Raw genomic sequence first — 13389 nt, 5'->3', positions numbered from 1 at the left:
CGCCATTACATCATCGGTGATGGCACAAGATAAGATTTGGAGGATCACCGCAGAGTATCTTTGACAGCACACCAGTTCTATGCTGGTGCATCGTTATGAACAGAATAGTATTGACAGTCATTCTAAGCAGAGAAATAAATACCGTATATCGATGTTAATACGAGTATCTGGTCGTATCGACATTAATGAAACCCAACACATTTGATGATCACAGCTCCAAGCCCAAACTTCTTATCAAAGGCATGTCGCAGTGGCTGCAGCGCCTCCACGCGACCGACCACAGCGAACTCGCCACTAGCACAACACAACGCCCCTGACGGCAATGGCCAGCAGGCACAGTCAGGCGTTCCTACAGCGCATGTGGGATTCTTGGAGGGGCAGCCTGGCGCTAATGCAGCCTTGACTCGGCACGCTGAGCCGCGTAACTTTTACGGCGTCTCGGAGCTTGTCTTCTGATTCTGAGCTCCATGTCCAGTCCATCCATGCCATGACCACGGTACAGCCACGCCAAGCTTCATCTTCGGCTTTCTTCCATTCTCTCCTTCTTCTTCCCATCTTCGATTCTTCCCTATCGTAGCTCAACCTGCATCCGCATTTACCTCGGCGATATCGATATGGCAGAGCCGCAGTACACAGTCTTCATCAGGGTCCCCATCCCTCGTCGGGGCTTCGTTGATCCACCTGCCGTACGTTGATGTGCCCATCCATGTCTCCCTCTATCATATTATAGCGCCATCTGCAGCAGTGACAACATCGACCTGCTAACATTGAACACCCGCCTAGGTCAGTTGGGACACCGCCAAAGACGATGCTTTGTGGAAGATTCTCTCCCAGCACGGTGAAATAGACTGTATGATGCGACCCTCTGCAGAAACTGATGGACGAAAGAACATGAATTGCTAACTGATGCGCAGGGAGCCTAGTGTATGCGACGCCAAATGCCCTGCCGATCCATTCCCCTGAGCTGTCGACTGACCATTTACATCTCCAGAGCCGACCGATTCGAAGTCCCCGTCGAGTTTCTAGTCCAGCAGGTGGCCTACCTGAACGAACGACACCAATCACACACACTCGCTCAAGTTCGAAAAGCTGCCGCTGCGGCCAAGGGCTCAGCGGCGCAGTCACCCATACCTGGAGCTGATCCAGCTGGTGCAGGACATCTGAGGACGCCGTCGGCCCTGTCTATCCGTCGCGATGTGTCCATGCTACGGAATGAGAGCGGCACCGCTGGGCCTGCCATGAATGCGCCGGCTCGTCCGGCCATGTCTCGCAACACCTCGGCGACGACGACAGTTATGAGGGATGGCGGCGGCGCTTCTCCTAGGATCGGCAACAGACCCAACCCCCGAGGCGCTGGGCAATCTGGGGGGATACGACTATCATCGCTGCCGACGCCATCGCCAGCGCCGACACCAAGATCCCCCAAGCTACCCGGGGCTGAGATCAACAGGATGGATTCACCTGGCCCGGCCGAGACGAGCTCGACAGCCTCCTCATCCGACGATGAATCGCTGCCGGTTCAGTCCCGCATCATCCGTCGACCACCGCGACCTCAACAACAAGATTCATCCCTTGGCTATCATGCGGATGATGATGATGAGTCGGAACCTGCGTTTCAACCGCGGAATGCGCCGTCTGCTGACGCATCAGCGCACGACCTGTCGTCTACATTGAAGTTGAGGAATCAAGAAGGCCGCAACCCACCGAGGCGGACTCCAAAGCCATTTGCAAAGGAACTCAACCACTCGCAGACCTCCGACTCGTCAGCGAGCTCCCCTGCCATGGTGTCGCGGCCAGGCAAGTCACGAGAGCGCAACAGCGCAGGCCCCTCGTCTCCTCGCCGCAACACAGAGACTCGGAGCTCTCAAGAAAATAGTGAGGGCACGCCTAGCATCAGCAGCAGCTTTAGCGACTTGGACGGTATAGTTCTCCAGGATGTTTAGATATTGTTGTACATTTCCCTTGCTGACATGCTCGTTGATATAGATGCATCAGTTACGCGCTCTGCTATGGAGGAAGTTCTGGCTAGTCGAATGGGGAGCACAAGTCGCTTTGGCTTTTCATTTCGACGTTGATTGGAGTTGGAACATTCTGATGTTATTTATACCTGCTGTTTGGCTTCTTCTAAATGCTTATTTTGCAATGACTTTTAATCTGGGCGGCGGTTCGGCGTTATATGGTTGAAAGATGGAAACTTGACGACCTTTTAATGACATATATTGACAGATACAGTTTGTTCGCTCGCAGCAATGCAGCGAACTCCTTTCAGACACTAGGAACTTTCTTAATTATCTACCGAGCTCTATATATTTTCCTACCTAAGTAGAGTAGCCAAGATACTTTTAATTCACCTTGTGCTGCTGTTGGATGTATCTACCCATGATTTCACCATAACGTATTATTACGCTGCCCTTTGAGGCATGTTTGTCCACAAGATAGCTTTTCAATTACTACTCGTATCTCTCCCTTCTCCAATAGACAGAGGCCGCCAATATTCAGTGCCAATGTTGCGGTCAGAGGTGCATCAGTAACCCCATTGCGAGCACATATCCTCGCTCTTACGGGCGGGTGCGCGCAGTTGGCATGCGGCTATTCGCATCGAGTATTTCAAGGGCCACTACAGGAGTCTGAATGCTTTCAGTGCGTTTGCAAGTTATATGGTGTTGGGGGAATTAAAACTCTCTATCAGCACGCCGCCTATCTCCTCCTCTTTCAAGCATTGCGGTGGCTCCCAACTTCCACATCTCTTCTTCCACATCTTCTACATCTCCATCAACGCTAAATAACTTTCTTCTCTACTCCACACCAAGTAGATAGAAGAACCGAAGTCTTCTCTTCGTCGTCATGTTTCGTCGTCTATGGTCGGGCCTCCCAAAGGATGCCTCTTTTCCGTCGGATCTCAAAGGACTTGGGTTTGTCTCGCCATGTTTTCTTCTTCCTATTCTTTGCTGTACAGAGCTTGCTTATTTCTAATTTGCTGCCTTGAAATAGATACTTTGTCAACGACCAAGATGAAATCAGATCCATCGAGGATCCCGATAATTACTTCAAATTCTTTATTGACAAAAACCCTCGGATTTGCGCTCGTCAGCGATTCGCATTCAATCGTGAGTACTGATCACACATTTGACAACAAGGCTCCCCATTCCATATATCTAACAGATAATTTACAGATGCCTTGGAATCCGTCATTCACGAACGTCTAGAGAAAGAAGGCCTACAGAAACTCTTCCTCCCTCTAGGAACATCTACCGCCGAGCCGCACATGCCCATCTTCATCACCCCAAATCTCGATACCAAATCTCGTATCGTCGTCATATTCGGCGAACCTATGCAGGAGCTCGGCCTCGTGGCCGGCCGTGTCGCCAATGGAGCTGGAGGCATCAACGAAGGCAGCATGGTCTCTGTGGTTCGTGCTCTATTATCGCAGTGTTCGTCTCCAGATGATACCTCTCCACCTGGTATCGTGCTGGCAAATATGGGACAGACGTACTTCTGGCCACAGGGAAAGCGTGCGATTACGGTCCTTGCGAGCTCGTTTTTGCCGCTGCCTAGTTTGTTGCATAAAGGTGTACGACATGTGCCGGCGCTGAATGATATTCCCGGCAATGAGGATCCAGTGACGCATGTCAAGTACATGTTTGGCGAGGTGCTTCGCTCCATGGCGAATGACAAGGCATTGTTGGATATTATAGCTATTGGAGAGAGCTGCGAAATCGTCGAAAAGTTCTTAGATGGCCAACAAGCTTGGGATACTTGGGGCAAGAGGCTCAATTCCATGACCATGTTGGGCCCGGTATGCGAAGCGGAAGATTTGACAAACGCATCGTTCAAAGACTTCATGGCAAAGGTTAGTCGCTGAATCACTTTCATCAATAATCATGAATCCGTTGTGCCGCTAACATGGCACCTTTAGCGAGCCCGTGGCTATCTCGTCTGTCCAGAGCCCCTTGGCACTCCTCTAGCTCCCCCTGAAGGTAATTCGGAGCTCAGCATTCCACCACTTGGCTTTCCATGCGTCTCTTCGTCCGAGCCAATGTACGCCGAAACTATCCTGATTCGAGCGCGACCTCATATTCTTTCGCACATTCAAGACGTAGCTATGGATTTAGGCTATGAGAATCCAGCCATCACGCCGATCGATTGTCCGCCGCCTGCAATGACTGAGCAGCACTGGGATGATTTGCCCGAGGAGCATAAGCCTGAGGTGTCCAAGGTCGACCCGGCAGAGTTCAAGGCGCAAGTGAAGCAGGCTAAGCGCTGGAGAAAGTTTCAGGAGACCGGGCAGGCACCGGATACAGATTCTGAGTCGGAGTCGGAGGTCTAATAGACGGATGTTTTTTTTTTTTGCTGGAAACATCGGCCTGGGAATTTGATGGGCCTGACATGGTTTCATAAGGTAGAAGGGAGGCTTTAGAACGGACGTCTTCATAGAGATCAAGGAAAAGAAACTCTGCCATTTTGATTAGGTTATACTAATACATAAGATTCTGCAGCGTCCTCCTATCGGACAATGCGTTTTAATACAACGGGGTAAATAACCAACCAATAACTATAGCCTATTTGATACACTTATACCTTGAAAAATGACACAATGCCGGGCTTTGGTGCCTGAACATCCTCCAACAACTCCCGTGTCCGCTTGACACGGTCTTGAATCACTACCTCCTCAGCTTCCCAGCGGCCCTCTGTCGCTTGTGACGGTCCACTCCAGAAAGAGAACATGGATGCCTGAGATCCTGTGGCCTTCTTTTCCTTCTCGTCTTTTGCCAATCTTGATACCATGATGGACCAGTTACCTAATCCAGTAGAAAGACAGTTTCTGCATGTTGATTTCGTCTCACGAGCGTCCTGGGGCAGCTTAGAATCTCGGAGTTGCTCCTCTGCCAAGTCCACTCCGTCTCTAGTCCACGCCAAGCCCTCGTCTCTCGATCCTGTAGCGTAGAGAATCTCTCCGATGTAAAGATTCAGGGCGGCTTCCTGACAGCGTTCTAGGGTGCTTCGCCAGGGGGGTTGTGTGCCGTCTGGGGGAGGTGGGGGATAGTCTGGCGGGGCGAAGAATTTGACTACTTGCTGAGTGAAGGATTCAACTTTGGGTTTAGAAGATGTTGTGCGAGGAGGTTCATCAGATAGAGAGCGGCGAGCTTTGAGGATGGAGAGGTAGATTGGTAGAGCGGTTGAGATGTCTCCCTTGCGAGCTATGTGGTTGGCCGTGGCTGTCAGGGCATCGAGGACGTTCATAGATGGTGGCCCGGCGCGCTCCTTGAGAGTCAGGGTCCTTGGATCGTAGGGCAGTTTCTTTGGATCCACGCCAGAGGTTGCTTCTGCGAGTGCTAGCTTGTAGAGAGATTCGGCACCTTCAGAATTACCCTTGAATTCCATGAAACTGGCGTATTCCAAACACGCTTCCATCTTCTGGCGCGAGGTCAGGCCTCTGGTCGCAAGGATCTTGGTGTACCAGTTGTCGGCGGACGGATATGCGGCCTCGCAGTCTTCCTCACGGGGGGCCGACGGGTTGCCTGGCGGGATTGGGGTCGGGTGAGGATTCGATGGTCCAATGACGAATTCGGGGGGCGTTACGATGTTACGTGTTATGTCTCTCTGCCAGCCGTCGACGTGCTCTGCGGCTTTGGCGGCCAACATGATGGCCTCGAAGTAGCCCCTTCGCCATTCCTCGGATTTCGCTGAAATATCACAGGCGATGAATTCTCCGGGCACTTCCAGCAGCGGATCAACCACGTCCGAGAGCTTGATTACGTCCTGTCCACCGGTCTTGACATCTTCCAACCGAATAACGACTCCTCGCGACAGCTCCAGCGCCCTCGCCCAGTTGATTTCGCCATTCTTTGGATCCTTGAAGCTATTTGCGTCCCGGAGAAACTTCCTCGTCAAGTAGTGCCACTCGTGCGGCGTCGGAAACTCTCGCTCCACAATCTCTTCGTTGACTGCAAAGAAGATGGTCAAGACGCATACGGCAGCTCCCCATAGCGTGAGGGTGTAGCGCACAACAAGCTTCGCCTCGTGTTTCCACCATCGCTGTCGTTCGGATGTGAAGCGCCGTACTGAATTGGGACTTGATCTGGGGATGGAGAGGAACGGTAGGTAGGGTCGTGAAGTGGTGAGGCGGGATTGGTTCGCAAAGCTCCGGAGGCATCGCGGGCGGGAGCCTGCGGGATGCAGGAGAATCCTCCGGGATATTAATCTTGGGGCCATGGCGGCGCTGGCCTGGGAGAGCCGGAGTCCCGGGCTGGGCGAATCAATTCACTGACGGAGAAATAATCTTGTGTCGTCGAGATCTATGCAATTTAGAGTTGCATCCAGATGTCATTCCTATCTTTTGCATCCCACCTTCGATAAGCCCGGCTAATGACTAAGCAGCCGTCAAGCCCACTAAAATTCCTGCACAATTCAATGGCACCATCGTGGTTGAGTACTCATGTAGCCAATCGCTTCATTGTTGGATAAAACTTATATGAAATTTCTGGTTTAAATGATGTGAGCAGCATGTCTTCATTCTTATCAGATACACTTTCCAATTCCCGGTTCCAGCTGCTCGCAACCGCGGCTGTGTCTGGTGCAACTGTAGCGGGATTGATACTAGGTTTTCAGGCATTGGAACGAGAGGAGCGGCTTTCAGAACTGAAGAACTCCATCCCATTGCTGTCAACCGACAGAGGAAGAGTGAATTGAATCCTCAGCCTTTTACAATTAACTTAAAGACTAACAGTCTCTTAGTTGAACAGCTTCGGTGCCTCATCAGAATCAGGCCTGGATCTTGAAGATGCTCGCAACATAGCGCTGGCTAAGCGTGCGCAAGCCGGCGATTTCGACGAAGAACTTATTCTGGAGCAGCTTGCACGCAACCAGGTCTTTCTTACACCAGAAGGCCTACAAAAGTTACGAGATTCGTTTGTTATAGTAGTTGGCTGTGGAGGCGTCGGTTCACATTGCACTGCTACCTTGGCTCGGTCAGGTGTCTCCAAGATTCGACTCATCGACTTTGACCAAGTTACGCTCAGCTCATTGAACCGACATGCTGTTGCAACTCTGGCAGATGTTGGCACTCCCAAGGTGCAATGCCTTTATAGAAGACTCATTGCCATCGCCCCCTGGATCAAGTTCGACCTCCGTCAGGAAAAGTTTGATGAATCTGTTGCCGAGGCTATGCTGGCGCCCTGGAAAGAAGATGGCCGTAAACCAGACTTCATTATCGACGCCATCGACAACATCGACACAAAGGTTGCACTGTTAAAGTACTGCTACGACAACAACCTGCCCGTCATCAGCTCCATGGGCGCAGGATGCAAAGGAGATCCCACCAAGATTGTCATCGGTGACATTGGAACGAGTAAAGACGACGGACTATCACGAGCGACGAGACGACGACTTAAGCTTCTCGGCATCACCAGCGGCATACCAGTTGTATACTCTACAGAGCAATCTGGAGAGGGAAAAGCTGAGCTGTTACCCCTACCCGAAGAGGAGTTCCAGAAAGGCTCAGTTGGCGACCTTGGTGTCATGGCCAACTTCCGAGTGCGAATTCTGCCTGTGCTGGGCACTATGCCAGCTATCTTTGGGTTGACAGCGGCCAACCATGTTATTCTGAAGATAACTGGATATCCCATCTCATACGTGCCTGGCAAAGCACGAGAACGAATGTATGAAGGTATTCTGACATATGTTCAAGGCTCGGAAGAGAAGCTCGCTCGAATGTTCGTTCCTGGCACTACAGGCCTGAAGACGCCTCTCACACTTGGCGACGTGGCATTCATGACAGAAGAATTGTATCGTGGTCGCAGCATTCTTAGCGGTATCCCTACAAAGCTGGTTCTCATTAGATGGAAGAAGCCTGAAACATGCAGTATGACGGTTATCGGAGAAGGCAAGGACGAACAAAAATGCTCCACGATTAGGCTGAGAGACTTGGCCTGTATGACGAAAGAAGAGGCCACGAGACATGAGAAGGAAATCTTCAAGGCAGACAAACCTCTGGAGGAATTGTATGATGAAGAGACCATCAAGCGTGTGGAGGAACGGATGAGAGAAGCAGAGCAGTATGAATGGTTCCGCAGGTAGAATGGGAATAACATCATTCTCACAATCTTCCCCTCCGTGCAGACACCGAGCCCCCGATATAGGGATTTGTAATCCTCTTGGTATAAAAGGTTCGAAATTCCCCCGATGTAAGGAACCTTCAAAACACAAGAACAGGCAGCCTATGTCAACGACACTCGGTAAAGGCAGCTGCATCACATGAGCTCATTGTGCTATTTCTGTCCTTGTTTGAGGCGGTGTAAAAGGCAGTAGTAATACATCAACTGGCCCTGGTTCAGGTGAATATTTTGCGGTAATGGCGGTAACCTTCCTAGATATCCTATTCGTTGCTCGCTCTCTGTAAGACTTACTGCAAGAATGTGTGCCAATTAGCAAAAGCTCTTCACCGGTCATCAGGCACAGCGTAGGACTTCTGTTGTGCGCCTTGGTATGGTACGAGTGCGTTTTACACCTGGTACGAAAGGGTTATGGGGCAGGGTCCCATGTCATGCATAAGTAACTATGCGTCCGGGGGTGCACTTCACTAACTGCGGAGGTGATGACATTCAGTCAAAGATGGGACGAACGTTCAGTATTGGCTAGAGAGTGTCACTTGATAACTTGTTGGCATTCTTCGTTGTAAAATTGTGATAGGTAGGCAAAAGAAGGCAATTCGGGCGGTGATGTAAGGGGTTGTCTGGGCGTTATGCAAGGATGTGAATAATTTACATGAAATCCAGCTTGCATAAGGGCAATGTATGTTCCGTTAGCAATCACACTATAAAGCCTTGTCTAATTGGCCGATTGTTCAAAGAGTAGCGCCTTGTATACAACAACACAGCGGTATACAGGTGATGGGATGGAAGGATCACAGCACTTTTGATTAATTTGGAGGCATCACATTTACAGAAATATATACCCGCTCCAATAATTAACGTTCCAAGGCAAGTCCTCCAAGCCGTCGACGTAGCGAGGGAGGCTGTTTTATGAGCTGAACCAGTTGTGGTTTCAGCCTTTCCATTGTTTTCCTTTTTAGCTTGCTCTTTTCTTTTTCTTGAATTTAGTTCCAGTACTGCTCCCACACCATCACTCCGCCTTACGAGGATAGCCAGCTTTTCATCCAGATAGAAGGAGGGGGCTTTCGTTTCTTTTTCCCCCATCCCCTTTCGCTTCTATGACGCTATGAGTCTCGCAAACACCTTCCTCCCTGCCTTTATCCCTTCACTTTGGTCGACTTTCCTGAGTCAAAAAGTTGCCTTACCGTAAGTTTGCCTGCAGAGGAATATGCATTATTTGTTGTTTTTGCCTCGAATTTTAATTACACGAGCGGCTGGATATCTTGGAATAGTGCTTTGACTTTTCTATTTTACTTCAGGTGACACTACCTTACCTATTACAAGCACGCCACATGCAAGTATTGGTTGCCTTGTTTTAAACGAAGCACAATAAATATCGAAAATAGATGGTGAAAATTTAACAATACTAGAATCCGGATCCATAGATGCTATTTAGATTTGTGGTGCGGGCTAATACTGCAAGCCACATGTGCTTGTAAAGTATAGATACCCTTGCCTGCAGCAGCGTAACAATGGCACCACTGTGATAGAGCAGGAGATCCTCAAGGCATCAGCATTATATCATGATACTCATATACAGCAATACTATGGCTGCCTTAACAACAGCAGATGCAATCACGATAATTGGAAGATGGTGGCAAAAGTGAGCTAAGAATCAGGGCGAACATCATGTTTTCGAGATAGAAATAACACCACTACGGAGTATTCTTATTTGTATCCAATAAGGTTGTCAGCCTTGCTGAAATGTTTGTCCACATTGCCAACTTCCAAGGCATCGCCTCATCTATCAAACTTACTAAAACTCCTTTAATGGGATCTTTTGTAAGATGCTGATCATTGATAGGGATCGGGAAAAACAAAAGAAAGAAAGCCGACGGTTATTACCGATAAATAATGAGGTTATAGCATTTCGATTGGTGAGGAAAGAATACGAGCGCGCTCCTAAAATACGACGTCAATTCACGGTAATCGTTGACTCCTAGCGAATCATCAGAGAGTGAGGCAAAATGAAAGCAAAACCTGTCTTGTTGCGATGATCCATTGGCCACATCCAATTAATTATCTAGCAATGATCTGCGCGGCAATCAGCCTTATCCACCTATCTTATCGCCTAATTTTTAACACCTAAGACTTAGGTGCGTAGAGGTGCCCAAATAGGTAATCAACACATTGGAAGACTTCTCAACCTACACATGTATAGAGCACACATGGTAATTTAGAGAAGAAGCGCTCATTGAAGCCAGTTCAAATTGATGGCGGTTATATAAGTGAAACTGGTAACTCGAAGATCAAGTACCTACCTAGTAGAAGAGTTGGGGGCTTTGAATGGTGCCTACCTAGGTACCTACTAGGTATGTCATACATGTACCTACCTCTATATCATGAACAGCAAATTGCCATCAACTCACAATAGAGTTGTATAGATTCGGTTGCTGTTTCTATACATTGCCAAATCAGTATTTCAAGGCAGTTTTTTTGGCCCCCACTTGCCTGGCAACATATCTGTACACTCATGACATATTTGGACGCCTACTGCAAGGGCAATCTCAAACACAAACACACACACACACCACAAAGTGCGCGTAGTAGGTATGTAAAACAACCAGAAATGGCAGACCCACCCGGATAGCGACCTATATATATTAAAAGGCTGCAAGGCGAGCAACAACAAAATACCCGACAGTTCACCGTCATCGTCACAAGATCAAAAAGTCGGGAAAAGAAATACATACGTGTCTTAGCGGATGGTGGGTACATGGCCCCTTACCGCTTGCCAGTCATCGTCCCCCTTTTGTTCTGCCGTGTTAGACACATGTTCGCAGTCTATACGCTGATAAAGAGCAGAATCACGATATCTCCATTTACCAAATCATTTGAAAATTTTGATCAAGCCATAGTCTCAAGAGCTATGACAACTCGCTGTATACAAACTGCTCGGTGAGCTAGGGATGGCTGAGCGGGTATGGCATGATGCCGAGCCGCTTTTGTTCTGCTTGGCCTCTTAGTATGGCTGCAATGCATGAGCTGAGTCCCAAAGGGTCCTTTGAACTTACAACTTCATTATAAATTGGAATTCAAGTTAAGGCATCTGACAATGCCCGATATTGAATTGTCGGTATTGCAGCCGTCATGCCGTTCTTGATTGGCTTATGCAGTCGTTAGCTCTCTTAACAAGCGCGCAGTTTGAATGCGGCCCAACTATTAGTCGGCGTCGCCACGTCAAGGGCCAAGATATAAGAAGGACGTCAGAGAACTCTTTACTGCCCAAGGCAAAATAAATCGGTTCAAAACGAAAGAGACGTTGGCAGTACCTTGTTTGGTTTATTCTCCGTTACCGAACTACTCACTGAAGATTCGAGCCCATCGGGTTTTGCGCATGAAACTCTCCGCTATTTCAGGTAAGGCCTTTGAGAAATTCTTCACCAAGAATTATCCGCTGCAGACTTTCTGCAATCCATTGGGTTTCAAAGCATCTGAGCCCGAGGTAGAAGAACTTTGACCCCATTTTCGGTTAATCTTTTTTTTGTGCGTGTTTCAAGGTTCAATGCCAGCGGCCGCCCCAGCCGTCTTCTTGCCGTCTTCGAGTCCCTCCATCACTGCAGGGTACATATATTTTGTTCGACTCTTTTTCACAAGCGATGAGCTCCATGGCTTGAAAAACAAGGCAATTTCGCCAACGCATATCACGAAAGAAAAAGGCAGCGTGTGTTTCCTCGCGATGATAGCAAATCACGTACCACAGTTGCTGTACTACAGCACAATGTAACATAACAACAGGACGCTGATCATCTGCAAAACACACGCGGCGCGAAGAGTGTCTCAACCACTGGCTAGCCGTGAAGCATCATCCCCGAAGGGAGCATCTCTATACCAACCACGTCAGAGTGAGGCCATCGTGATCTGTGTCTTGGAGGAGCGGCTGCCTATTGATGTCTCTACCTGGCAGGCGGCAAGGAGTTTCTGAATCAAGACATTGGTTAAGAGCCCTTGACGCCTGAATCAGATGCCTGAGATGTTACAGCCGAGTTTTCGTGTGCGGCAGTAGAGAGCTTTTGTGAGTGGATCTGTAAATCTTGAAGTTAGCCTAGAGATTCGTCTATCATCGTCTGAGTTAACGATACACACGCACGCTTCTGAAGAAAAGAGGCTCTATGGAGTATGCACCCATCAAAGTGAGGCTCTGCGTAGACGCGGATGAAGAGAATAAGGCGAGCAACATATAGTTAAACACCCCATTGTTGTTTAGGACGGATCTAGAGAATCCTCTTGTACCAGTCAAATTGAAGCCATTGGCAAGCCTTGTGGGTTCCGGCCTGGGTAAAAACGCCTTGAAGAATCCTAAATCAGGCCGTATGAGTTGTGGTAGATGGAGAAAAACGGAGACTACGGCTATGGCTGACATTTATTGAAAGGACTCATATTGTCAGCTGGATATAACTGATGTATATGATTGGTCTCATGATGAGCTGAGATTGCATCTTCTGGATGGCGTTCATCACTCGTCATTTCCATTACGGCTACAGAGTACATTTAGACGTAAGGAATAGACCGTGGTTCACTGTAGCTGAGAGATAGAAGTTTTGAGACATTGAATAGACCCCATGGTGGTGCAAGCAAGATGGCTCGCGGACAGTGTCATGGCACAACACAGCTAAAAGGTCTGCCAACCGTAATTAAACATGAATCCTGGTCTCATTTGAGCCCCATACGTAGATGGACTCTAATCGCTGCAACCTAAAAGGGCTATGGCAACCTCTTTGCGCCTCAACGGACCCAAGGTACATGTGCCTTTCCGCTGTACCTCAATTTTATTACCGGGCAGACACGGCGCGTTTCGGTGCCCGCCTAGGTGGTCCGCGCCGCCTCGGAATTAATGGCTGGCATCAATTGGATGCTCTCAGCAGCTTGGGTATTGCAGCTCTTTCTATATAAAGGTAGACGTTGATGCGCCCTCTTCTTCATTCTTGAAAACATCAAAGAATGGTCAAGACCTCGCCAAGCACTCTACACATCATGTTGGCACATTCATAAACTATTGCCCTAATGGTTCATCGACGCATGTTCCCGATCTTCCGTTCCGTCACTCGCTCGTCATCTTCAGTCTCCTCGCCTTTGACGATCTCTATACCCACAGTAGGTCCTTTATTTTATTTGTCCTTTTATATATTTTATATATATACCTACCTAGTGTATTTGAAGATGGGGGTCGAGGGTTGAGGCTCAACCCTTTCCGCGATGCGGCTCTTCAGTTAAGGCAACCGGGTGTGGTGCGCGCTCT

General features: G+C 48.9%; 4 protein-coding genes across 4 annotated transcripts; 3 read left to right on the top strand and 1 right to left on the bottom strand.

Annotated features, from left to right (window-relative positions):
- Positions 1-614: 614 nt before the first annotated feature.
- T069G_07934 (uncharacterized protein) lies at positions 615-2075 on the top strand (the record flags this gene model as incomplete). The annotated part of the gene is made up of 5 exons (XM_056175144.1): positions 615-686; positions 784-850; positions 915-924; positions 992-1920; positions 1987-2075. The coding sequence occupies 5 exons, from the start codon at positions 615-617 to the stop codon at positions 2073-2075; spliced, it is 1167 nt and encodes a 388-aa protein (XP_056026093.1).
- Positions 2076-2844: 769 nt separating this feature from the next.
- Positions 2845-4327, top strand: T069G_07933 (uncharacterized protein; the record flags this gene model as incomplete). The annotated part of the gene is made up of 4 exons (XM_056175143.1): positions 2845-2912; positions 2992-3107; positions 3174-3850; positions 3917-4327. 4 exons carry the CDS (start codon positions 2845-2847, stop codon positions 4325-4327), a joined length of 1272 nt encoding a protein of 423 aa, XP_056026092.1.
- A 245-nt stretch (positions 4328-4572) lies between these two features.
- Positions 4573-6213, bottom strand: T069G_07932 (uncharacterized protein; the record flags this gene model as incomplete). Its single annotated transcript, XM_056175142.1, has 1 exon — positions 4573-6213. One exon carries the CDS (start codon positions 6211-6213, stop codon positions 4573-4575), a length of 1641 nt encoding a protein of 546 aa, XP_056026091.1.
- Positions 6214-6504: 291 nt separating this feature from the next.
- Positions 6505-8076, top strand: T069G_07931 (thiF family domain-containing protein; the record flags this gene model as incomplete). The annotated part of the gene is made up of 3 exons (XM_056175141.1): positions 6505-6681; positions 6736-7882; positions 7943-8076. 3 exons carry the CDS (start codon positions 6505-6507, stop codon positions 8074-8076), a joined length of 1458 nt encoding a protein of 485 aa, XP_056026090.1.
- Positions 8077-13389: the final 5313 nt, after the last annotated feature.

This window comes from Trichoderma breve, chromosome 5 (assembly GCF_028502605.1).
Source record: "Trichoderma breve strain T069 chromosome 5, whole genome shotgun sequence".
In the NCBI taxonomy this organism is placed as follows: Eukaryota; Fungi; Ascomycota; class Sordariomycetes; order Hypocreales; family Hypocreaceae; genus Trichoderma; species Trichoderma breve.
This window is presented reverse-complemented; position numbering and strand designations above follow the sequence as displayed.